This window comes from Thermobia domestica, chromosome 7 (genome assembly GCF_964235325.1).
Source record: "Thermobia domestica chromosome 7, izTheDome1.hap1.1, whole genome shotgun sequence".
NCBI classification, from domain to species: Eukaryota; Metazoa; Arthropoda; class Insecta; order Zygentoma; family Lepismatidae; genus Thermobia; species Thermobia domestica.
The window spans coordinates 200,783,459-200,809,758 of NC_137460.1; the positions used below are offsets into that span (position 1 = coordinate 200,783,459).

Consider the following 26,300-nt stretch of genomic DNA (forward strand, 5'->3'; position numbering starts at 1 on the left):
AGAGTAATGATTTTAGTATTGCAGTAACTAATTGCTTACTCAAGATGTTGAAACAAATATTCAAATAATTACTTTGTTGAAACGTGATATCATTCGGATGTTATTAGCACAAGTTAATAATTTGAAGGTTTAGTTAATACACGACAAATGAGAGAGAGAATAAGAATCAATTTTTACAATGCATTTTAATCGTTATAGTTTAAATATAAATAAACTTGTATATATGTTACAAACGTTTTCGTTTTAGACTCATTTATAACGTTCTTCTTGTATCTTTGAAGGTTCGTCAAATTCACGTGGAGTTGGCACAGCAGATCACAGCTGATTTCCACGAAGCCTTCTTAGGACCAAATGCTAAACATTTTACACCAAACAAACAGTTAGCCGAAGCTTGTTTGGTGGTTTCAATTTTGGATCCCAAAGTGAAGTAAGTCTTCATTGTGCCTTTGTAACATATTACATAACGTATGATGGTGAGTGATATCAGTCTTGTTAGATTGATCTAGTCTAACTATTGCGTAAACTGGTTATGCAGATAAAATAAATATTCAATTGCATTGAATAAAAGAAAACGTCACTGGATAATTTCAATACTTAAATACGGCTGTTATTTCCAAGAGTTGTTTGATGTTTAATGTAAGCATGTTTCTTTAACATGGAAGTCACTGTCTTCACCGAAATTGAAGAAATCTGACAGGATGTAACAAAGGAAAATCAGTGTTTAAGATTTGCTTTGATTCTTCAAGGTTTGTCCATTCGGAACTCGTTTGTCAAGGGGATCATTGTGAAGATGATCATGCATTAATATTGCGAAGTAATCACGGTAAAAAAATATAAAGCGAGTAAGTCACTTGACCAAGTACATAGAAGACATACTGTAGCCGTGGCTGTTTCAGGTGGAACTTAGGTAATATGCAGTAATACCTTTCCAGTAATTTAATCTTGTATATGATGAAAAATTCCAAAGTGATTTGAAATCGACATATTTAAGAGGGTTTTGAGATCTTTCATATCCATTGTGAACAGCCGTTCTTGTAATCAAATTCGATTATAAATTAAAATACAATATATATATATATATATATATATATATATATATATATATATATATATATATATATATATATATATATGGAAAAGAAGAAGTTAATAAAACATAAAGGTAAATTAAGTGAAATGTTTTGCAGGTGAGATTGATTTTATTATTTTTGGGCCTCAGTCCGTGCAACGAAGAAAAACTTAATCTTTCTAAGATGCGTTAACAATATTGAATGTTTTTGTTTTGATAGTAGCCTACTGAACATCCATATTAGAATTTTATATTTTATTAAATTACCTTTTAGTTAGATTATCTTTTGCTATTTACAACTTATTTAAATTCCTTGTTCCTTTTACAGGAAGGATTTACTGAAATGGTTCATAGGTTTGCAACTTCAGGAGTACCGTCATCTGTTTCAAGAGAATCAGGACACCGCTTGGCTGGACAAAGTAGATCGTCGTTATGCGTGGCTGAAGAAGCATCTCATTGAATTTGAAGACAAGTTTGGCCCCATGTTCCCTCCAGATTGGGAAGTCTCGGAGAGGATAACGGTCGAATTTTGTGAAATCACTAGGTAAATGCACTTCTTAAGCATAAAAATTATAATACAAGGTGGGCCAGGATAAACCGAACCCAAACCAAGTGATGAACATGTGAATTGCAATGCGATATTATACGAGTAAATCAAAGACAAAAGACGTACTTACATGCTCTCCTCCTTTTCTACATGAACTGTAACGCAAGGCACTGACTTTTCTGTGTTTCCTAAGAAAATGAATCCAGTGATTCTCTTCCACGTCATAGCGAACTTCACTCCAATCTTTACATCATCCATCATCATCTAGCGCTAATGTTTGTCGTGGGTTTTCAACAGAACAGTACCACATATTTTCCAAGTTAGTGTGGCCATTAAGATAGAACCACACCTTGTCTGTTGGAAAGTAGAGATTCGGATCGAGAAAGCCATTTTCGATTTGCTACGTTAATACTGTGAACGTGTAATATGATTTCCGTGCTTCAACTCCTGTAAAGCCATGACCTTGTATGTCTTTAGGTGAAGATCCCCCAGGATACGCCAGTGTGTTCACGACACTCCCATCTGGTACGACAAACGCCTTGTGGATTTTGTGGGGCTCTGCAACTAACGCTAGGGAGTATGTTCCTTCTGTGCCTCGGTCCTTTTCCAACGCGGGTATTCATGTTCCTTATTAACATGTATCCTCTTCGTTCAAACCTTTTTTATGAATTGGTGATGGATGACTTGGCGGGCACATAATTTTTCTTGCACTCCTGTAAGCGATTTGTCCTGTGAGTAACGTTCCTTTACGATAAATACCCTAGTCTTCTTTGTCAGCGGCATTTTCATGTGTACATTGGTGGTTGGCTTTACTTCAATTGTTCACTCCGTTTATCTTCTTTCTCTTCTCTCCGTTTGAAATCAATGTGCTTCGTTCACAGCTCGCTACGTGGAAAACGAAATATTATTGCGTGTTGTTACCTCGAGTACACTATCAATTTCTCATCTCATGCCTGGTTCTGTTTACCTTGACCCGCCGTATATTATAAATGACTTAATACGATGCATATTGATAATTGAAACGTAATATTGTACCTACATAAGGACCCAAATGATAACGGCAATGTGATGCAATGTTTCAGTGTCTAATTATCATCTTCCTCATACATATTCCTTAGGAAATTAATCTGTTTCTTGAACTACATATTTTGATCAATTTCATCCATTATAAAAGAAAAGTTAATGTCTTTGTTACAATTGTCTTTCGGAAACTGCGAAAGGAGTTGAGGAATGTTCTAGAAATGAAGTTGGGGATGCCATATAAAGTCTTGTAACTTAGAAGTGATATACTGAGTCTCTGTCTTTCCATTATTAAGGAAAGTGCTTAGCATGCTAAAACAATTCGATTTTTATTTGGCAAATACTCAAAATTTTGAATAAAATGATCGAGAGAACATTGTGAATAACATATATTTTGAGTAAATCTTGATGACATGCGGTGTGGAATACTAACCAGGGCATCTAAATTATGGACAAAGAAAAGCACCGTTCTGCAACATGGACTGTATAGAGACGTTCAGAAATATTGCAGCACTCATTTAAGAGTTGAAAGTACTGTATTCATACTCTTATGCAAAATTACACAACATTACTTCTTTCCATGTCTAGAATGCATGGTTTAACACTTTGAAGGTAGTATTTTATATGTAGGTAGAGCAAGTTACAGTATCTTGTGATGGATTACATATTTTAGTCGTTCTCTCCACGCGTGTACTCTCTGTGCGCGTGGTCTTGGGTTCGACTTACGGTGGAGAACTTGCTACGGATAAATCCGACTAGTGGTTCGGGTGCATGGTAGCTCAGTAGCAGAGCGCTCACTTCTGCTGAGGAGCCACTGGTTTGATCTTAGACCGTTTGGGTTTGTGGTGGACAACACCATGTCCATGGGTTTTCTCAAGGTTTCTCCCATTTCCTCCGCATTCTCATTCCACCAATATTTCCTTACAATCATACACTTTCATTAATCATCCATCTTCTTTAGCCTAAAGGGCGTAATCGTGAGACATAGAACGTAAAAACTTAATTTTCATTTTCGAGTAATGTCTCGTTTCGCATAGCCTTGGTGCTGAAAAGGGACGTTAATATCTACTCAAGCAAGCAACATTCTCTTTACTCCTTAAAATCAAGAGCGGATCAACATTTGCTTTACCGAAATCGTGATATGTATGGAAATCTGAAAAAAAGTCGTATTTAATTATATACTGAAATAGTTTAATTATATATGTAATCAATGTATGTGTATATGTAACATGTGATATTTTGATTTTTTCTCTAAATTTAGACATATCAATACTATATTGGTCATTTTGATCATCATTTACATATTTTGTTCTGAAACTAAGACTAGGAATATTCATAATGGTGAAAGAAAATTTAAGATAACAACTTAAAAAGTCCTGTCCATCCACCCAAATGCTGTATTCGGAAAGTTTTTTTCCCTAAAGTTTAAGCTGTTTGTTAAATAATAATTACTGTATTTCTCAGTAGGTTGGTGAAAGAAAATCCGTTCTAGTTTTATTATTATCGCTTTAAAAATTGTAAATTTTATTTAGCAAGTATTTAATTCTGGACGCTAATTATTTGTTGTGATATGTGCTAACGTCAAATTTTCAGGCTCTTCCTTTTTTCTTAAAGGAATGAATTGTCGAAAATAATGTCAAAACGAAAAAACGAAATAGACGTAAAGTTGCTGTTATATGCTATTCAACGAACAACCAATTTTGAGAGCCTTCTGTCCAGAAGATTCAGTGGTGTCACCTTAGAAGAGGCTGAAAAATCTACTCCTGAAAGGAGGCCGTCACAAGTGAGTTTTCTCTGTTTTATACTTGCCAATATATTACCGGAAAGTGTAAATATAATAGCCAGTTGTATTTACGTGACAGTCGGAATATGAGGACATAATATAAAACAACTATGTTTATAGAATTTTCGATTTTCCAACAGATAGAATTTAAGAATCGTGTGGCTCTGTGCTGTTCATTCTTCATCAAGTGAGGATCCGTCTTTGACTTTATAAATATATATAGATGGTATTGCAAAATATACGGTACAAGCTTGGGAGATGATTCCTTATATCAAATAAAAGGAAAAAGATCTAATAATCATTGGTCGGAAAACGCCTCTTTTCAGAGTTGTAAGCTGCCGAAAATGTGAAAAAACAAGGTTTTGAAACGCCCTAGGTTATAAACTATGGAACCTATCACAAGCGATTCAAGGAATAACATAGAAACTAGTATGTGCTCGTTCTAAATATCCATGTTTCGGAAACCACTGGTATCGGCGCAACGAATTATGTTGAAGTTGAGGTGCGAGTAGATTTTTTAAAAGTACTAATTAAGCTTTAATGACAATATTCAGATAGATGATGTTTAAAAATCATCCAATTTCTCTGTTACTAATTGAAAATTACTAGCAACCAAACACAGTTTATTTTATCTTCAAAGATAAGTTTTTGGTAGTAAAGTTAGGTGAAATTTCAATATTCACAAATGGTTTAGTTATTATTTAGAAGACTTATTTATTATCTTGCTACTGTTCAAGAATGAAAACTACAAAAATACCTGATACCGTGGAGTTCAACAGGTGAGTTCTCTTCAGAATGAGTGAATATTTTTTAACAAACGTAAATGAGTGTAGTGTGAGAGATACATGAAGGATAATACAAAATTCGAACAGATGGACTGTAAGGAAACTGAACCCCGGTCCTTAACTTGATAATAGTTGGCCCTCCTCAGGTAACAACATACTATGCGTAGTTGTTCCAACACCGTTTTGAAATATAAAATATGAACATTTTAAAATGTGGCAAAATGAACATTTTAAAATGTATTTACAGAGCACGGTAAAAACATAGCACGTTCTTTTGAAATGCGTAGAATACATAGTCTTCAGAGGCTGTCTCATTAGTGAGGTTGAAGAAATAATAGACAGGAAATTGACTACATTGTTGGTTGTTGAATGATGAGTGATTGATTAACCGAAAATACTGTTCATCATCACCCATTAGCAATATCCTTTAATTAGCACTTGACTGGAGGATTGTAATGAGGGCGAATGGTGGTCTAGTGAAAAAGCTCTCATCTTTAATATGTAGCGCCCTATGTTCTATCCACGTAGAGCAGCTATTCGTTTTCCTTCTACTTTACCATTCCACCAATTCTATGAAGAAATGAAAAGATTTTCAAATACCATCTATCTGAATATCTTCATTAAAGTTTAGTTAAGAATATTCTCGTAATCCTCGTGTCCCAGTTTTCTCTATATAATTCGTTGCGCCGGTACCAGAGGTTTCCGAAACATGGATTTTTTTTTTTTTTTTTTTTTTTTTTTTTTTAAGCGCATACTATTTCATGTGTAATTTCTTGAATCGCTTGCGATAGTCTCATAGTTTTCAATCTACAACGTTTTAAAATCTGATTTTTCGGATTTTCGGCGGCTAATAACTTTGAAAGAGACGTTTTTCGACTAATGCTTATTAGAACTTTTTCTTTCATTTGATATAGGGAATCACCTTCCAAGCATTGTAAACATGCATTTTTTAAAACACTGTGTGTGTATATATACACAATATCATTTTTCGAATACATATTTCTTTCTTAAGGAGTATGTAGTTTTTTGCAAGTTCAGCAAAACTACTCAAATTGATTTACGCAATCTGAAGTTTGTGACAAATATTTTATGTAAGTGGATACTCAGTTTTGTTGTTGCCTGTACACATGTTTTTAAAGTCTGCGATCAATAGCTAGTGCGTCCTCGCAGTATTTGCGGCTATTAGAAAAACAGCTAGGACTTTACCATGTTTGCAGAATATAATAAATTCTAATTAGTTGTCGAACATATGAAACACGTTAACAAATGACTCATCTATTGATGTTCCTTAGTTAATTTTTCTTCCGATATTTCAAGTGCTACCCTTGGCACTCCTTCTGAGGACGAAAGTGTTCATTGTTGATACATAAATAATGTGAAGATCTAATTGTTAAAAAGGACACCCTGAGGAGCTGTACCTGAGGATAGCACTCGAAATATTGGAAGAAAATTAACTGAAGAATAATAGTAGGTTACTTATTCGTTATTAAGTAAATTCACTTTTTATACGGAAATGAAATCGACTAAAATTTCTCTCTTCATAAATTCACCTTCGTATTAATTTTATAGCTTTGTATATACTCGTGTGTATTGGTGGAAACTCACTTAAGAAATAAAAATTGAGCTGTCTTTACTAATAATTTTGAACCAAGTATATATATATATATACATATACTCACCAAGCATTTCCAGCTAAAATATCTTACAACAGTCCGGTGCTCGACTTTGTATTCTACATACATCTGGTTTCTTCACTGTATACGTAGATTTCGTTACGTTCTTTTCTGTCCACAGTTATATTGTTTAATGCGTCTTCTGAGCAAAGAGGTTATATGAGACATGAATCTGCAGCTTAACATGAGATTCGAACCGTACTAGCTCGAAAATAAAATCGAAACACTAACCATTTAACCATGAATAATCTTATCTATAACTATGTCTAGCAGTAAGAGATGAAATCTCAGCTTTTTCTAATTGTTGTTATTTCTTGACTTTAGGAGCATCTAACGTAAGAGGTTTATATTTAACAAATGAATTGTAAATAAACTTCTTGAGTGACCCATTATCAATATATATGGTAAATTAGCTCAAAGAAGTACAAATTGTGAGTGGTGATAATAGCTAATATAGCAAGTAACATAAAAAGCTTCATAGTCACCGCAAAAATCCCAAGATGAGTTTGAGAAAAAAAAGGTTAAAAACGTAAAATCATGTGGGAAAGTGAAAAGGATAAAAATGATTCAAAGTAAATACACAGTTCACGTCGTAAATACTGAGAGCAGGGTTTAAGTTAAACACTCCTTAATTTTACGTTCAGTCGTAGTTTTTCTTTAACTGCTAGGTGTACACTAGCAATATTATGTTCATTTTCTCTCAGACCAGATAATTGTTGATTTTTGCTACTAGGATTCTCAATCCTTCAGCACTCAGTCTTGACAAAGATGAAATTAGCCCGATTTTTAATGATCGTTATACTCCCCACTGCTGCCTGTTGGAAAGAAAGAAGTATAACAACAGTGAACAGTTACTAGTTTCATAGTGTATCACGTGTATCATAGTGCCACTAATCTAGATAGGTACGGTGAATAGTTCCTTTCCCCTGTGATTCAGAAAGGGATATGGCAAACTGGTAATTACGAGGATCAGGTTTAGATTTAGCATTAGAGACACCACATATGCAAGAATTATGTAATTATGTTCTCACACATGGGTAGTCGCGTGTACACATCAGTTAATATTCCTTCATTGTAAAGCATTTTTACTTCCTACAATATCAAAGAACCAGAATCTTCACGAAGTATATTATGGTATTTCCATCGTAGAATTCCTCATGTATTTCTTATTCCTAGGCTCAATCAACTAACCCGTTTGAAGAACCCGAAGAATCTCCTGCGAAGTCGACCAATCCGTTTGAGGAAGATTTAGATGAAGAGGACAAAGAGAAAGAAGAAATCAAAGTCACTACAACACACTCCAGGGTTAAAATAAAGATTTCGCCTTTTCACGGTATTATCAGCCGGTGTTTTGAGCCTTACTTGTACATCTACATTGAAAGTTTGGATCGGTAAGTTTTTATGTATTTCTCAAACTAAGTGGGGAGAGGGGGCAGTTGTACTCTCTGCCGTCCCAAATGTCATCCTTGTATAGGGTTGTTAATAAAATATTGATATATGAGATATAAACAAAATCGTTACAAGCATTTTCGAGGAAATCTCATTTTCTTATTTTCACCCTTCAGTAAGCTACCGTCATTTTTGGGGGTAGGAACAAAATTAGAACTTCCTCCCTCCCCCTAGAGAATCTTATGAAGAACTTGAGCGTAAAATTTGGTGTGGTTATGTTTAACAGTATGACCTCTAGACGAATGAGCATGTTTACATGGGATGAACGAACAGATTGACTAGGTGCTTTATGGTATGTAGGGGCCATAAAACATGTAAATCCGTTAAAATCTCAAATTCAACCTTTTCACAATCATCATACTTTCTTCTCTCCTATCGCCGTTCGAAGGTATAAAGGAAAGAAATAAACAGAAAAATAAAAATTAAATTTAAAAAGTAGGCACTGATTTTATGCCAATGCCTCTGCTTCAAAATTCTACTTGCCGTGCTTTTCATTGTATTATTAGATTTTCAAACTCAGCTATGCAAAGCGCCGAATTCTTATAGAACAGCTACGTCTGTCCGTCCGTCCGTCGTCTGTTGACAGGATAAGAGCAAAACTGGTAATAGACATCGAGAAGCGGTTTCATTCAATTGACTCAACATCCCAACAATAAGTTCCATTGCCTCTGTTAACCCTATATTCAAACTGGAAATGGTAAAAATCAGTTACCAATTTCAACGCTTGTTGCCCTAGAACAAAAACGATAACAAATAGCGACAAGCGGTTTTTTTGCAACTGATTCAGCGTTTCAAGAAATTTCACAACACTCGAACGAAACCGGAAGTAGTTTAAATTTATTAGTACTTCTCGTTCAAATATTGATTTTCGTAGAGCAGAAACGGTAAAAGAAATTAAAAAGCAGGTTTTTTTTTTTTTTTTTTTTTTTTCAAACGATTCAGCATCCCAAAGATAAGTTTCATCTGCACCAGTAACCTTCTGTCCAAACTGGAAGTGGTAGAATTCAACCGTTTCCGGTTTCAGTGTTTATCGGTATAGAATAAAAATGGTTAGAGTTAGCGAAAATAGTTTTTTGCAATTGATTCAGCGTCTTAAGAAAATGTACCATCGCCATTTAAAAAAATCTAAGGAAACCGGAAGTGGATGAGATTTAGTAGTACTGGATCATTTCATAACTTGTGTCGTATTTTTGTACCGTTAAAGAAAAAACGGTAACTTACTTGGAACACTGCCGTCAATTAGGAAAATAGTTTCCATAGCACTCCACAACACTCTGCCACCTGCCAACCAATTATTTAATCCTTCGCTGAAAGGATTAAGCAGATTTAGAGGCAAAGAACTGAGTCACTGTGTGTCGCACGTCTTCCTTAACTTTCAGTGTTTTCCCGGAGAGATGGTTTTGTAGGCTTCGAAAGAAACAACTGTTGGTGCAAAATCTGGTGAAAACACCAGGTGGGGGATATTTCCCAGTTACAGGTCGTACTTACTGTGTGTGGGCGCATATTATCACCGTGTATGAGCACATCCTTGCGATGAGCAACAGCAGGATGTTTCTCCAACAATGCAGTCAAGCTGCTGACACTGGAATCTGCATTGATTGTCTGGTTACGTTGCAAGAGCTCAAACTCAATTATGCCACGGATACCCCACCAAACACTCAACACCACTTTGCAGCAGTGGAGATCCTGTTTTGGCACAGTTCCTGCGGCGCCTTCTTTAAGTAGCCATTGACGTTTTCGTCTAATGTTATATAGAGGACCTGCTTTGCATCCCCTGTCACCATTCTGTTCGGAAATAGCTCTCGTTTGTATGACGGATGAGCAAGGAAAGACTAGATGTACACTCGCTGTTGCTTGTGGGAAGGTGTAATGCACGGGATACCGTTTACCGAGTTTGGACACGTACCCAAGGTCCTACATATGACGATGAACGGTCGATTGGGCGATATGCAAGTCGTTGTACAGTTTGCATTGAATTTGCCGCCACCGCTGGTCGCAGGCATCGTTCTTCAGCTACGCAGGTCTCCCTAATCGTAGCTTGTCCGTGAGGCTGGTGTCCCCAGATCGAAACTGCTGGAATCATATCGGGCATCTTCGCACATGCACAGCACGCTGACCATATACAACATTAATGTTTCGTGCCGCTGCGCTGGCTGAATGTCCGTGGTGAATATCATACAGTATGACATACCGATGTGATCCTCCGACACTGCCATGATCACACACAAGATACATTACAAAACGTGGAGTAGACCTTCTCCTCTTACACACTGCTGCAGAATGACGTGACGCAGCTACAACACATGCCATCTATTTTACTATTCGCTCGTCAGATAGCATCAGAGCAGCGGCTATTGAAAAAAATATATTACTTATGCGGTGAACTGTTACTTCTTATTTCAATATTGATTTCCACATTGCAAAACTGGTAAGAAATATCAAGAAGTGTTTTTTTTTTTTACAATCAATTCAGCGTTCCAAGAATAGGTTTCATCTTCTCCGTCACTCTCCTATTCTAAGCAGAAGTGGTAGAAATTAACAGTTTTTAGTTTCAACGTTTACTGCCATATAACAAAAGCAGTAACAGATAGCAAAAACAATACGAGATAACGATTTATTATTATTATTATTATTATTATTATTATTATTATTATTATTATTATTATTATTATTATTATTATTATTATTATTATTATTATTATTATTATTACATAGATGCAGCGTTTCAAAAATGAGTTTAGTTTAGACTTTTATCTAGCTATTGTCACCGAAGGTGGTGAGAATCTTCGATTTCAACGCTCTGGAACCAGATGTGATAGACATCAATTTAGCACTTCCGATTTTAGTATTAATCTCCATAAGATAGCAAAAACAGTAAGAGATTCCAAGTACTGTAATAGCTTTTCGGTATGGATTCAGCGTCCATATGTTTGATCTTGTTCCTCTATTGCAACCAGAACTTACATATGTACTACTTTAAGTTTTTTCATTGAATTCGCGTAGTTTGTAAGTCTGCCGTAGTTCCACACTGTGAAACAATACTCACTGATTATTATTATTATTATTATTATTATTATTATTATTATTATTATTATTATTATTATTATTATTATTATTATTATTACAAGGGTCTTTCAAGGTTGACCGGGATTTTCGTACGTAAATAATCGATGAATAGCCGGATCATGATGAAACTTGCGAATAACGTAATGTATTTCTTCTTGAGTAACAAGCGCCCGGCATGACGTATTTGGCGCATGCGCAGCAGTTGCAGCGAACATGGCGACAAGCAGTGTGTCTGTGGAGCAGCGGTGTGTAATCAAATTTCTTGTGAAAGAGGAAGTTAAACCAGCTGAGATTTTCAGAAGATTGCAAGTACAGTGTGGTGAACAAACGATGTCACGGACAAGAGTGTACGAATGGTGTGAACAGTTTCGCGAAGGACGGGAGCTGGTAACAAAAGCGCATTGACACATTCGCCCGACTGCAGTCACACCAGTGAATATCGCACGTGTTGAGCAAATGATTGTTGAGAACCGGCAAGTAACAGTGCGGGATATTGCTGCCGAGGTGAATATCAGCGTCGAGAGTGTTGAGAAAATCATTCACGACCACTTACGCTTCTGCAAAATCTGTGCAAGGTGGGTTCCCCGCCAGCTTACATTTGATCAGAAGTGAACACGCATGACAGTCTGTATTATTATTATTATTATTAACAACAACAACAATAATAATAATAATAATATAAATATAATGTAGTAGTAGTGGCAATGCTGCTGCTGCTGCTGCTGCTGCTGCTGCTGATGATGATGATGATGATGATGATGAAGAAGAAGAAGAAGAAGAAGAAGACGAAGAAGAAGAAGAAGCGTTTTAAGCATTATAGTATTTACAAACTAGGGCACGGAATCGAAAATGTATATTGGATTAAGATAATCCATTTACAATAGTTTGTAGTGAAATATTTGCGTACTATAAAGTTTTGTGAAACGTTTAATGAAGAGAACATTTTTTACCATGTGACCTTATTTCTTCTTTCGATTTACTCATATTATTCGTTGCCGTAACAGAACGATATAGGTTGAAAATCAGACAGGTTGGAAATTGAAAGGCATTTAAATCATTGGAACCGTTTCCCAACATCAGCTGCATAAAAGCATAAAATACAGAGTTGTCTCACACAAAGAATAGTATAGCAGCCAGGTGGAATAAATTAAACCGGAGTGCAGAAATTTTGGAGAAGCTTCGATTCGAATAATGAAAGTAGCGATTTTTTTTTTTTTTTCATGGGTTACTAGTTGTCTATCCCACAAAAAATGAAACAACTGGAATTACTGTAAGGAGTTGTCAACGGCAAAGCGCGAAATATAGATGGTAGCTCTGGGAGTACAATGTGGCAATATGGACAAAATAGAACGTATGCTTTGTAAATGAGTAGTGACCTTTTTAAATTCTAAGGGTGCATTGTCAAATTTGGATCGTCAGATTCCAAGTTCAGTGTCAACCTGGTTAACTGACAACATCAACTTCGACCTTATCGAGTCAAAGCACTCATAATTTGAGGGAGAAGGCTTTCCTAGGCACATGGAATTCCTGAATAAATTAAAAGTAAATTTTAAAAAGTGAGAATTAAAACATTTTGTGTTCGATAAAAAAATTCATGTTAAGAAAGTGTAACCGGATTCTGAGTTACTTCTAGTATGTAGCAATTCATTATCATAATAGACTAACAGTACTAACAAAAGTATCGTACCTCGTTGAACAACATTTGTATTATTTTCAGCTTTTCAGTTTTGCACTATTTAACTATAAAGGTAACCAAGAAAGTTCTGTCACCTTTTCAGCCACTATCTTCGAACACCGATATGTCACTTAAGACGTACCTGGAAGATCAAAAATAGTCCCCATCAGCATCGACGACCTTCTACCAACGTTCAGGAAGGCCATGAATTTCATCGCGTTAGAACTTTGTGGCTGTGAAGCGAAGACGGTATCAAGTGCATTTTGCACCTCTACTAGGGATTTGAAATGGCGTCCTCTAAGGTGATTGTCCAAGGATTGGAACAGGTGATAATCGGACGATGCAATGTCCGGGGAGTATGGCGGATGCAACAGTGTTTCCCATCCAAGGCGTAGAATGGTATCCCGGTTCATCCTAGCCACGTGGAGCTTAGCATTGTCCTGTAACAGGGGAACCCCAGTGCGATTCAGAAGTCCTGACTCCGGAGTTTTGAGTTTGTCTTGAACACGGCTCAACTGGTGACAGTACACAGCTGCATTGATGCTTTGACCAGTTGGTAGCAGTCCCCGATGCATGATGCCTCGAGCAGACCATCAAACACACAGGAGGACCTCCTAATGCAGTGCTGGTTTCGGCTATTTTGTAACCGGTTCGTGGGATGCTAACCAATTATGACAGCGCCGTGAAACTTCGTACAGAGCCTAGTTCTCATCAAATTTCAGCACCTTGTCCAGAAATGGTTTCTTCCACAGACGAGACAGCAAAGAAACACAGGTGTCTGCTCGCGTTGCGTTTTGGCCCGGAGTCAAATCATGTGGGACCCATCGACTCAACTTGTAGTGCTTCCCAAATTGATGGAGGTACAACCGAATGGTTTCTCCACTCACACTGGATTGTAGTCGCAGTTCCTCACATATCTGGCCACTGTTCCCCTCAATTGCTGCCTGAAGATTTTGTACGTGTTGGTCTTCCGGCACGTGGTGCATTTTCGAGTGTTTCATCGCTGTCCTTAAACTTGTTAAACCACCGCTGCACTGTCCGTGTAGCCACGACAACCTTTGCCAAAGGCCTGGCATATTTTTCGCTCCGTTGCAGCGGCGTTTGACCCCAGTTCGACTCGTACAGCATACACGCCCTTATGACGCTCTGTGGAGGCTCCATGTTCACTCTGTCCTTACGCACCTTCATGGTGTAACTGAACTGCCACAACCAGGTAGTATATTGGATATACCCACACCCACAACTGACCTTTGCCTTATCTCCATTCGCATTCAACTCACGGTGTGAGGGCAAATTGGACTTTCTTGTTACCTTGATACGTATATCATTTGTCAGGGAAAAGTTGTTCCTTTGATTGTTAAGGACGATGTTCATAAGTTCTGTAGTACACAAGTCCAAAAGAATTGATCGCAAGTTCTAAATCGCTGGTGCTCTGCAGTTTAGGACTAATGCAGTTAAATGATTAGTTTAGGAGTTGTGTACCGGGTGTCCATAAATGTTTATTCTCAAAACAATGTAGCTCTTAATTGGATACAGTAAATGAAGAATGCGTTATACCACATATGTTTCTACTCATTAAGTTTTGAACCATACAGTTAATACACTTCTTCATTTAAACCACTTCAATATGGGCACCCCTGGTAACACGCAAAATATCAACTAGTATTCAATCTTTTGCCACACATTCTGCAACGTGTCTCGTATGATTGCGTCAGTGGCATCTCTAATGCGTTGTTACAAGGTCACAATTTCAGGAACTGCTGTTTTGTACGCAATGTCTTCCACATACCCGTGGCACTCGAAGCTTCCGCGAAGCTTGTATAATCGATTTCTGTGACGATCTCATGAATGCGGTTTGAACTGTCTGCACAATCTCCTCCGAAACAGATGGTCTGTTGCTGTTTGTGCGTTTCTGAACTAACCTCGTTGCTAAAAAAGTTTCCATCCATGTTCTAACTAACTTGACATTAGGTGCTTTCTTTCCATAATGGGACCTAATCTTTTGCTGCACAGTAATCGATGATTTGGTTTCTGCAAGCCACACAACACATTGAGCTTTCTGTTACGGGGAAGCCATTTTTACGATATGGCTCCCACATGCTTCTTGTGGCGAAAGTGTTGAATGAGACGCAGAAACTTCATGGGTCAGTAAGTAGACCTGTGATAAAAAAAAAATGGTAGAATCATAAATATGATTGTTATATAATCCTGAAATCAGAGTAAATATTTATGGAGACGATGTATATTTAGCATAAGTTACACAATTTTCAAGCTACATGTAAAATTAATTGTACATTATTGTTTGATTCTTGTGTCATTTTTATTCAATAGAATAATAATCTAAATTATCTGGCGATAACAGCGACGTAATATCTGAGATACGGGAAATCGGAGTATCTGTTCATTAACCCATACAATACATTACAAAGCTGTAATGTACATAAAATGAAGAGTTCTATGACTCGTTGTGCATTCGTTATTTCATTGCTAAGCAGCGCCGCCAGTGTATGGTCTAATTACTGTCAGTGATTTTGGGAAACTGTTTGTACTGAAGTGCTACTAACATTTAAAAAAAAAAAAAAAAAAAAAAAAATTAAAAATCAAAGCAGATTCTAATTTAATTCTTATAGGTCTTCAGTATACTTCGGCAGTTTAGCAGTTTGCATAACTCAAGTGCAGAATCACTGATTCCGTATATATGCATCAGTTTAAGAAAACTATGTCTTCTTTGAGAGGAACAGTTTTACCATTATTTATATCTTACACTTAGATCATAGCAAATATATGCACATTACAGCTAGTAATTGTGTCTTGCTTACTCTAATAAATTGTTTGTACTAATATTTAATTCTGTCTTGTTTTTTGTAGGAATTTAGCTGATTTGATAGAGCAGTTTGCCCAAGACTACAAGCAACGGGGTATCCAAACAAACGAAAATGAGGGCAGCACTGTTCTCCCAAGTTGTGCGGACTTATTTGTCTTTTATAAGAAATGTATGGTGCAGTGTACTCAGCTAAGTACGGGTCAGCCAATGCTTGGTCTTACTGCCACTTTTCAAAAGTATCTGCGAGAGTATGCCATTAAATTACTTCAGAATAATTTACCTAAGTAAGTACTTTGATTTCATTTGACTTCTAACTACTACTCTTTTTTTTATTTATTTTTATTTTCTTTCTTAATATAGCAGGTGTTGAAATATAGAACAATATGCTCTATATTTATTTATTTATTATTTAAATTCAAATAATTTCGTGTCTTTCTACCTAATTCCAAATTCATGTACCCTAACAAATAGTGCCGAAACTGAAAATATGTGTACCATTACAAGCTGATGGAAGAATGACTGTTCTTAGATATTGAGACATATTACATATTGGTTGTATATCAAGTAAATTATATCAAAGGAACATATTATCATTACGTTTATTTGTTACGTACTTACATAAGGTTTCAGCTGTAAATAAACAGCAGCAAGTGTTCTCCTTCTTGTGTTATTTATTGTAATTAGTGTCTTTACAATGTTTTTTTTCTTTTTTTACTTGAAAATAATTCAGACCAAAAGAAGCTTTTTTTTTTTTTTTTGTCTAGTCATAATAAAGGTAAAATTGGTGCAAAATTGTGCATAATGACAATAAAGAAATTAATTAATTAACTAATTAAATAGAAGTCAAGAAAAGAAATATATGTTAATGGTGTCTACGGAGAATAAATACAAATAAAATATTATCTGATTCAGTGCTAGTTCTTTAGAGACTTTGTAGATTCGTACATCATTAGAAGCTTCTTTATATTGAAAATGAAAATGAAATGAAATCTTCAAGTTTTACGTCCCACGGTTATGCCGGGTAGGCTAAAGGAGACGGTGATGATGAGAGATGAGTGAAATGGAATGAAGAAAGTGGTAGAAAACGGGAGAACTCCGAGAAAACCCACGAGCACGGTGTTTGTCCACCACAAAGTCCACACCGCACGAGCTGGGATCGAACCAGGGACCCCAAGCACCGGAGGTGAACGCTCTACCACTGAGCCACCCCGCCCCCTTCTTTATATTGTTACGTAATAAATGAACGTGTAGTTTCGTCTCTTTTGTTGCTTTAATCTATGGGACTTAGATTGTTATCATGTGTAAAAACTCTTATGTTTTTGCGGGGCCATAGAATTCACTGTGTATATTTTAACATCACCATTCGTTTGCGCGCACCATCATCTCATTTAGTCTACGATGAGTAAAGTAAAACTAAAGATTATGAGTACGATCAGTTCAAGAGCGCATTAAAGATTCATTTTTTTAGCATCGTATTACATAAAATGACACTAATATTATGATATCTGCAAAATCGTTTAAAATTTATAAAATTGTTTTTGTTAATGTAATGAAAAAAAATGACTTACTATATTTTGGAATTGCTAAAGTGGCATAATTGTCATGGCACGTGCATTCGATCGTTTAGTAAGAAAATGTACGTGGTAAAAGTTTGATAGAAATTCATATTATTAATGAAATTACTAGTGTGAAGTTAGGCAAATATTGTTATTAAATGCACTGATCTCCTGAATATGAATTACATTATTTTACTTTTATAAAAGTTGCATAAAGGACAGATTGAGTATTTTACAATTAACAATTTATAGATATTTGTATACACGTTATATGCATCTGGATGCTTATCCTTCAATATACTGTACTAATGTAGAAAATCACTTTAGGAAATCGGGTACATTTCGTACTACTGGGGAAAACTCAAAAAAAAAAAAAATAAAATAAAATAAAAAATAAAATAAAAATAATAATAATAAATAAATAAATAAATAAAAAATAAAAAAATAAATAAATAAAAAATCTTGAGCTTTAAATTTTTGCTATTGCTATATCTAACAGTAGGACATTTCTTTCTTCGTGTTATAGACTAAAATAACAACATGAGATGTGAATGTACAGTTTAACATGTGTTACCATTGGAAATCGAACAGGGTTCTCGCATGAAGACGAGAAGGAAACAAACTCGAGAAAACGAAAACCATGAAATATGTTGTTAGTATATTTTGTGAAATACATTTTACTTCATACAAACCATCAATGGCTTTCTGACTAAGATTTTCTTATAGGATTTTTCTCAGTAGTAATAACTTAAAAATGTAATATTATAGATACCTGTAAGACAAATTATCGGTAATATTCTTGAATTTAAAGAAAACATCTGATCTTTATCCCATGGAAAATAATATTTCACAGTATAATGATTTTTCTTCTAGTTTATTTGATCCATTACAAGTTACAATTTATACAAATAACTCAATAAAGTGTTTGATTGTTTATTTAATTTATGTAATTTATTCGTAGAATTGCGTCGTCGGGTTCTTTAGCCAGTATGTCCAGCATTACAAGGGATTTACGTGACTTGTCAACGGCTGGAATAATTCAGAATTTCCAGAGTTTACTCAAGGAAGGAGAAGTAACGCGATACACAACAGAAGAACAAGCAAACGTCTGTAGGTTTGTATTTTTTTACATTATTGGGTTATATGTGTGGATGCTAGTGTGTATTCCACTCAAATATTAAAGAATAGAACGCTCTTTTATTAAAAGATATAAAACAAAGATAAATAGTCTCAATATTAAAATACGCACACAAGGAAAGGGTGAGTAAAAACAAGCAAGTTGAAAGAAACAAACAAAATCTCCAGCAAACTAAAACTATGAAGGTGGAACTACTTTGTAGTTCATACTTGTTTTGGAGAAAACTTTTCATGGTAGTGGATTTTTTTTTCAATCTGTAGTCAAAACAAGATTTAAGCAAGGCAGAAAATCAGATAAATTATCACATAACATTGTAATTTATTGTGTTAAAAAAATATTCTGTCATATGTAATTTTTCAGTAATAGCACATGTATACATGTTCAAAACATTAAAATACTCCACCTAGAGTTTTAAATATATTGCTTCGAAAGAAATTGGTGACTTTTACTTGTACGTTCTAATGCAGATGAATTCCTGGAAGATTTACAGAATTATTTGTGTCTTACAGAGCTATATTATTGTTAAGATGACGTTCGTACTTTAAACGATCTATCACTTACAAACCATTACAACAATGCAATTATATTTAACCCAGTAAAAATAGATCTGAAGGTGGAAATTTGGAATAACAAGCTGAAATTTTCAGCATCAATTTTACTAGATCTATATATGAACATACTAAAAGTGCCAAGGAATCCTATTTGAGGAAACGGAGATATGACGTCGTCTATATGGATGCCAGCCCAACTCTTCTCTCAAATTTCAAACTAGTATAACTACAGGTCATTTTAAGATAAGAACTTTGTTCTTGCGCCATTTATGAGACAACACATTGGAAAGCATTTTCTAGGCTAAAGTGTTTTTATTTGTCGCCGCCGTTTTTAAATATGGCATCATGAAGTGAAAAAATGTTATGTTCTCAATTCTGTTTTTGATGTTTAAGCTCAATTATCTTCGTAACCGTCACGTATTATTATTATTATTAAAAAAAAAAAAAAAAAAAAAAAAAAAAAAAAAAAAAAAAACCTGAAACAATCATTATTGGTTACTTGAAGGGCTTTCCAATGAGGTATGTAATGTATCATTGTTGTATCTGTAAAACTAACGTAGCTAATAGCTTTTATATAATGGAAGGGTAATGCATAATTTTCCATGACATCGATAATAGTGATAGCATCAGATTCAATAATTTCAGAATTTCGAGGAATTTGCAGCAATATTTTGAATAGATTCACTAAGTGATGACAATATCTTATAGTTTTGTTACAGTAAAAATGGCAGTTTAATTAAGTTGTAATGCAGTAATGGAAGCCTCCGTCTTCAGGTAGGCATTCTAATTTAAACATTCACACATAAATAAGAAACCATACTACATTGACCGTTGAGTTTACTCTTAATTACTAATATCGATAGATAATAATCTCATCAATAATTAATATACATTTTAAAAATAAAAGTACTAAATTCATACATTGTATAATAGAAAAAAGAATAGCATCTCCATTGAAGCTCTGGAGTTTGAAGGAAAGGGTTCTGTGCTTCATTCAATCCTGAGACGGCGATGAGATGGTTCAGCGGTCTGATTTTCGTTTGCTGCTTCATTATAGGAAGAAGGTAGATTAACTAAATCTTCCATTTCTATCACATCACGATTTCTGCATCAATAGCCAGTACAATGATCACAAAAGTTGTTGCATATAAGTTGATGTTTCCAGTTGTTGCATATAAGCTGATGTGTGCATCTGAAGTTTTAATCTTCTTTCCAATTACATGATATCAAATTCAAGTTATCATCAAGTTTTTGCTGAGAAGGTTGATGGTAATTTCCTTCTTTTTTCCGACCCCATTTAGCTGGATCTAGTTTCATACCGATAGTTTCTTGTATCCAGTAACAGGTCCTGAATGAATGTTCCCTTGTGGAAGCAGATTTGGAAGAAGGAAAACAAGATTTAAATCAGCATTAATTGGTTGACATTCTGTAATTCCCATTTACATTAAATATCTCTTCGTATTTAATGTGCCATTAGACTTTCATTGGTACGTTGAAGATAAAAATTCTTCTTCTGCAGAATCAATTGAATTATGACAGGCAACTGGACTGTTGCAAACTTCCACTGTTCTTTGTAATGAAACCGTTTGTGTCAATTTCTTGAAAGGTTTTCTTTTCCCCAACTTCCCCAACTTGATTTAACACCAGCGGAATTAGTGGATTTCTAGCTCTTCCTTAAGACCAAAAGGGCCTCAAAGGTAACTGTTTTGCCACCGTAGAAAACATCCAAACCAACGAGACGGCTGAACTTCGGAACATGCCTAAACAGGACTTTGAGCATTGTTTCCAGCAATGGCAGAAGAGGTGGAACAAGTGTGTGTGTTGTCAAGGAGCCTATTTGGAGGCGATTAAATGAATGTACCTATATTGTGGTAATAAATAGTTACAACGAAATTCTGGGAGCTTTTGTCTCGTGCGCTCAAAGTCAATCAACAAATGCTTCAATTGGCTCCCATGAGCTACCGAATCCCACGGTATAACCCCGGGAGCCCCAGGCGATATCCCGGCCCTGACTATCTCTGTCATTCTACAACAACCGCTTTCGAATGTAGAAGTAACACACACACGTTGAGATACTCCCGTATATCATCCCGGATCCAATAGTACGTGTTAGTCTGCATTTGAGTTTGATGCCAGCCCTTACCACACAGAGCTTCCTCCTTTTCACTCAGATCAGAAACCGTTACCCAGATACCTGGGATTTGCACTTTTTCCCCTGCAGGCAGGAACCTGCCATCTCCTCCCGGTACGATCGTCCAAGCAATACCACCTTTGATTATGGTAGAGGACACCGTACATTACCAGATCCATGAGCGTTGTTCAGCGGATTTCAGTGTCAGCAGAGCCAATGACTGATGTGCACCGTCTGCTCAAAGCAGATATGTTCATTTGAGAGTGGGGGCATACTCCCCTGGTAGGATCACCCAAGCAATAAGGCGCAACTTATCTGCCAAGTATACATAATAGCAAAGCAATATTTCAAATCCCATGGTACGTGTACACCACCATTGGGAGAGACCACACACTTTTCCTCGATAGGGTCGTTCAAACAATACGGAACTTCCTGTAATTACGGTAGAGATACATCGTACATTACCAAATCCAATGGCTGACGTAGAGTGTCTCCCTTTAAAGACAATAGCTATTTGGGAGTGGCAAGCTCCCCTACAGGGCCGTGGATTTTGCACCCAGTGAGGAGAATTAAGCCTGGGAGGAATGATTACCACTACCTCATAACTCGTGAGGTACGAGTGTGCGTCAGGATAGTAAGTATCACATCCCAGCCCCACGAGCTCTTTGAGGGCAGTACCTACATCATCATTCCGGTAGGGTTTTGGATCCGCCCCCTGAGCACACCAACGTGTTGGGTTACCACGTAGTCTTATCTCCCGGACCCAAGGGCATGACTTAGTTGGCCATTTCAGAGGGTAGCCATAACCTCACCTCTGCCGGTAGATTGTTGCCCGCCTTTCTCAATGCGGGTATGTGAGACTGTAACATGTTTCCATGTACTTCCCACTAGCAGTTTTCCCCTCCGACACCAGGCACATGCATGCAATCTGCATGCGGCCAGAGAGCGTCCCTCCCTCTTTCTCAGCACAGGCTTGAGACCCGCCATGTTGGTGTTACTACGCCCTATTCTGAAATCTCTGTGTTTGGCTAATTTCTCGAATCCTTCAGAGGGAAGTTGTGCCTTCCACTGTTTCATTTGCTGTAGATATAACAGCACATATTTCTCATAATTAATATGTCCAGAAACATGAAAATGTGGAACCATTTGCTAGAGATTGTATAAATGTAAGTCCCTGATCTCTCGACTCTTATAGAAAGACGGATTATATCTACTAGCTTGAAATATTGAACGAAAAGTTTTCTTGTACGACTAGCTTTGCTTGCTTCATCCAATTTTATATGTACTACAGATAAGAACTCAATAAGAACTGTAGATTTAGCAGCCGTTCGAAAAGTTTGAAATGAAATCTTTCAGCTTAATGTCCCACGATTATGCTCTTTAGGCTAAGGGAGACGATGATTAAGAAAAGTGAATGATGATGGAAGAACTGGTGAAGTGAGAATATGGGAGGAAACGGGAGTATTGGAGAAAATCCACGAACACGATCTTGTTCACCACAAACTCATTTGGGCGGGGATCGCACTAGAGGTATCCTCTATACCATTGAGCCTCCATGTTCCCTCTATACGGGAGTTCGAGTGTGGGATTCATTACTTACTAAAGAGTTATTTATTATTTTTGATGATTTACCGTTCATAGCACAACATAAATTTGAAATCATTGAATTATATGTTATGTCCGTCTGAGTATTTAAAAAAAAATAAATAAATAAAAATTTGAAAAATGGAGCACGGGAAAAGGCATGACCTATTTTTACATGAGAAACTGTATTATTCGAAGTTCCTCGAGTCCACTTCCATCCATTATGGTTTCTATAGGTCCTAGATTGATAACGCTTCATTTATCTCAAGTCAATGTAATATAATATCTTTATTCTTGTGAGCATGTTAAAATATACTTAGCTACCGGAAGGTGAAGACTTCCATTATTCTGTTCAAATAATGTATCTCAAACTGTAACTAGAAAATCTTGTCATAACTAAAGATATTATACAATCTATTCAGAATTATTAAGTCTGATGCTACTATTATTATTGGTGTCACGGAAAATTGTGCACTACATCTTCCATTTCATAAAATCTATTAGCTACGTTAGTTTTAAAGATACATCAATGTTACATACCTCATTGGAAAGCCCTTCAAGTAACAAATAATGATTGTTTCAGGCTTTTTTCTAATTCGTGTCGGTTACGAAGATAATTGAGCTTAAACATCAAAAACAGAATTGAGAATGTAACATTTTTTCACTTCATGGTGCTATATTTAAAAATGGTGGCAACAAACAAAAACGCTTTAGCCTAGAAAATGCTTTCCAATGTGTTGTCTCATAAATGGCGCAAGAACAAAGTTCTTATCTTAAAATGACCTGTAGTTATACTAGTTTGAAATTTGAGGAACGAGTTGGGCTGGCAGCCATATTGCTAACGTCATATCTCCGTTTCCTCAAATGGGATTCCTTGGGACTTTTAGTATGTTCATATATAGATCTAGTAAAATTGATGCTGAAAATTTCAGCTTGTTATTCCAAATTTCTACCTTTAACCCAACTCGGAGCTCATTTTACTGGGCTAATTAGTCATTTATAGTGTTTCCTTATTTTTAATTTTCGGTAAATTTTTATTTGGGCCAGAAGTTTTGGACCACCAGCATATAAAACACAAAACTTAGAAAACTTGAAAAACCGTCTACCTAAACAAGAAGGTTATGCAAAGAAATATGACGAGTCTTTGAAAAGATTACTCCCAACACGCAGCTACTTTGTGAAGTCAGAAAAGTAGAAAAGTTGAGGTAGTCTATACTAATACATTAATTTTTTTTAGATGTATGACTTACAACAGAAAAATAATGTAACCCTTCTTTGTAGAAGATTTGATTTTCAGCGTTTCAGAACCCTTATTTTAATCTGTTGAGAGACTTTTTCTCTCTATTATGTATAAAACACGAAAAGCAAAGACCACTGTTGTAATATTGACCCGTCATTCTGCTTGATTATTTAATACATTTTGTGGAATGAATTGCGTTCTTGAGCTTAGAGTATAGTAAAATACATAGTAGATACAATACATAATATCACATGGAGACAGTATTTAGATAGAAAAATTGCCACATGTGTTAGTGACACTTCCATATACTTACGTAGAAAAAAAGTAATTAACAGAATATGTGAAATGTGAGCGAAATGAGTGAGTAGAAATGATAGAAGAAAAATATCCTTCTAGGTGCTGTGAAATATTTTATTTATTTTTTAAATCATTGTAAAAAGTATAACCGCACATTTTTTTTTTGTGTTCGAGTTAATTTGTATTAATTTTTTTAACCTGTTTGATGCATTAATGTTGCATCATTAATATAATACTTGCATATCACATAAAGAATCTTTATGTTGTACTAACTGTTACGCTTGCTATTATTCTTTTTCATCTGATGGCTTACTATTGTTCATCCGGTTGATATCGATTATAAAGAGAAGATTTTTTCAATATCTGTCACCGTTTGCAAGATTGAGCCTACTTCCGGTTGGAGTTTCTGATTCATGTATGATCAGTGTTTTCTTTCTTCTTGCATGCTGCATGTAATAAGCGAATACATTACATACACAGTTAATTATAATGTCAGTGATATATGGTGTTCATTGGGCAAAACACTCCAAACAATAAAGATTCATCTTGGTCTGGAGAAATGGGTTATTATTCGTTTTTCATTGCGTTTACCTCCGGTGCTTGGGGTCCCTGGTTCGATCCGAGTTCGCGCCGTGTGGACTTTGTTGTGGACAAACACCATGCTCGTTGGTTTTCTCGGGGTTCTCCCGTATCCTCCCCCTTCTTTATTCCACCTTTTCACTCATCTCTCATCATCACCGTCTCCTTTAGCCTAACCGGCATAACCGTGGGACGTAAAACTTAAAGATTTTTTATTTTCGTTTTTCATTATCATTTGGTCATGAAACAAACGCCTGATATATATATATATATATATATATATATATAACCCATGCATAAAACTATGTTGTGTTGGAATGTATAACTCGTAGGATATGATGCTTTACTTCTTTAAAATTTCAACACTTCCAGTGTACCCCGGCCACGTTTTTCTAAATATTCAATTAGAACTGGACAATCTACACAAAATTTGGAATCGACCAGCGAAAATGGAACGATTCTAGCACTTGTAGTGTTCGAGATCTCATTGTCGAAAGGATTGGAGATAAACATATAAACCTAGCATTTTAACGAGCTTGTATATCTTAAGCTATAAAGCTACACGCGTATAATATATGTGTCACTGTAAGTAGTTAAAGAGGGTTGCTCACGTCCGTTTCGGAAAAAAGAACAGAATTAAGTGAATTCATTCCAACATTTAACGCTTGACTTAGTGATTCAGTAGTTTAATCCTTTTGTCCAACCATGAAACACCTTGAAGTACACCAAACAAAAGTTTCAATAAAGTATTTTAATTATACTACATTTTTATAAAGTTGAACTCCGGATATAACGTAATCACAACCATTATTAATGTTCATTCAGTTTTCTTTGTTACTTAAGATTTCAATAGTTTAATAGCGCTCGTTTGTTTCCATAAATATTGTGAAATTCGTACAATGTGAAAGGTGATTATAAAATTAGTACAATATATCCGTTAGCATGTCCATTGATTTTGACTTTAGTCGAAACAAGTAGACAATGGAAAAGATTTTTTTTTTTTTTTTTTTTTACACTACTCTAATCGCGAATTAATTCTTTTAAACACTCAGAGATCTTGTCAAATAATAATTATAAGAAGAGCCGCCAAAAATAACACATTTTATTGTCATAGAAATTTAAGGAATTGTACATGTTATAGTAACAATGGTACAAATTAAATGATATTTTCTAACATTACATTTCTGTTTAATACTCTGTAGCATTTTAACAACGGCAGAATATTGCTTGGAAACTACTCAGCAGTTAGAGGAGAAACTGAAGCAAAAGGTGGATCCTTCGTTAGCGGATAAGATTAACCTTTCAGCTGAACAGGACATTTTCCATAGGTATC

The 26,300-nt window shown here is 35.7% G+C and overlaps 1 protein-coding gene across 1 annotated transcript in view; it reads left to right on the forward strand.

Annotated features, from left to right (window-relative positions):
• The window catches only part of Vps53 (vacuolar protein sorting 53), a 121,485-nt gene that overhangs the window by 30,370 nt on the left and 64,815 nt on the right, over window positions 1-26,300 (forward strand). Inside the window, exons 5-11 of the mRNA XM_081765753.1 lie at window positions 282-427; window positions 1,398-1,613; window positions 4,251-4,419; window positions 8,054-8,268; window positions 15,936-16,175; window positions 18,409-18,561; window positions 26,170-26,295. Of these exons, the coding sequence (XP_081621879.1) occupies window positions 282-427; window positions 1,398-1,613; window positions 4,251-4,419; window positions 8,054-8,268; window positions 15,936-16,175; window positions 18,409-18,561; window positions 26,170-26,295 (1,265 nt within the window). The remainder of the gene's footprint in view (window positions 1-281; window positions 428-1,397; window positions 1,614-4,250; window positions 4,420-8,053; window positions 8,269-15,935; window positions 16,176-18,408; window positions 18,562-26,169; window positions 26,296-26,300) is intronic.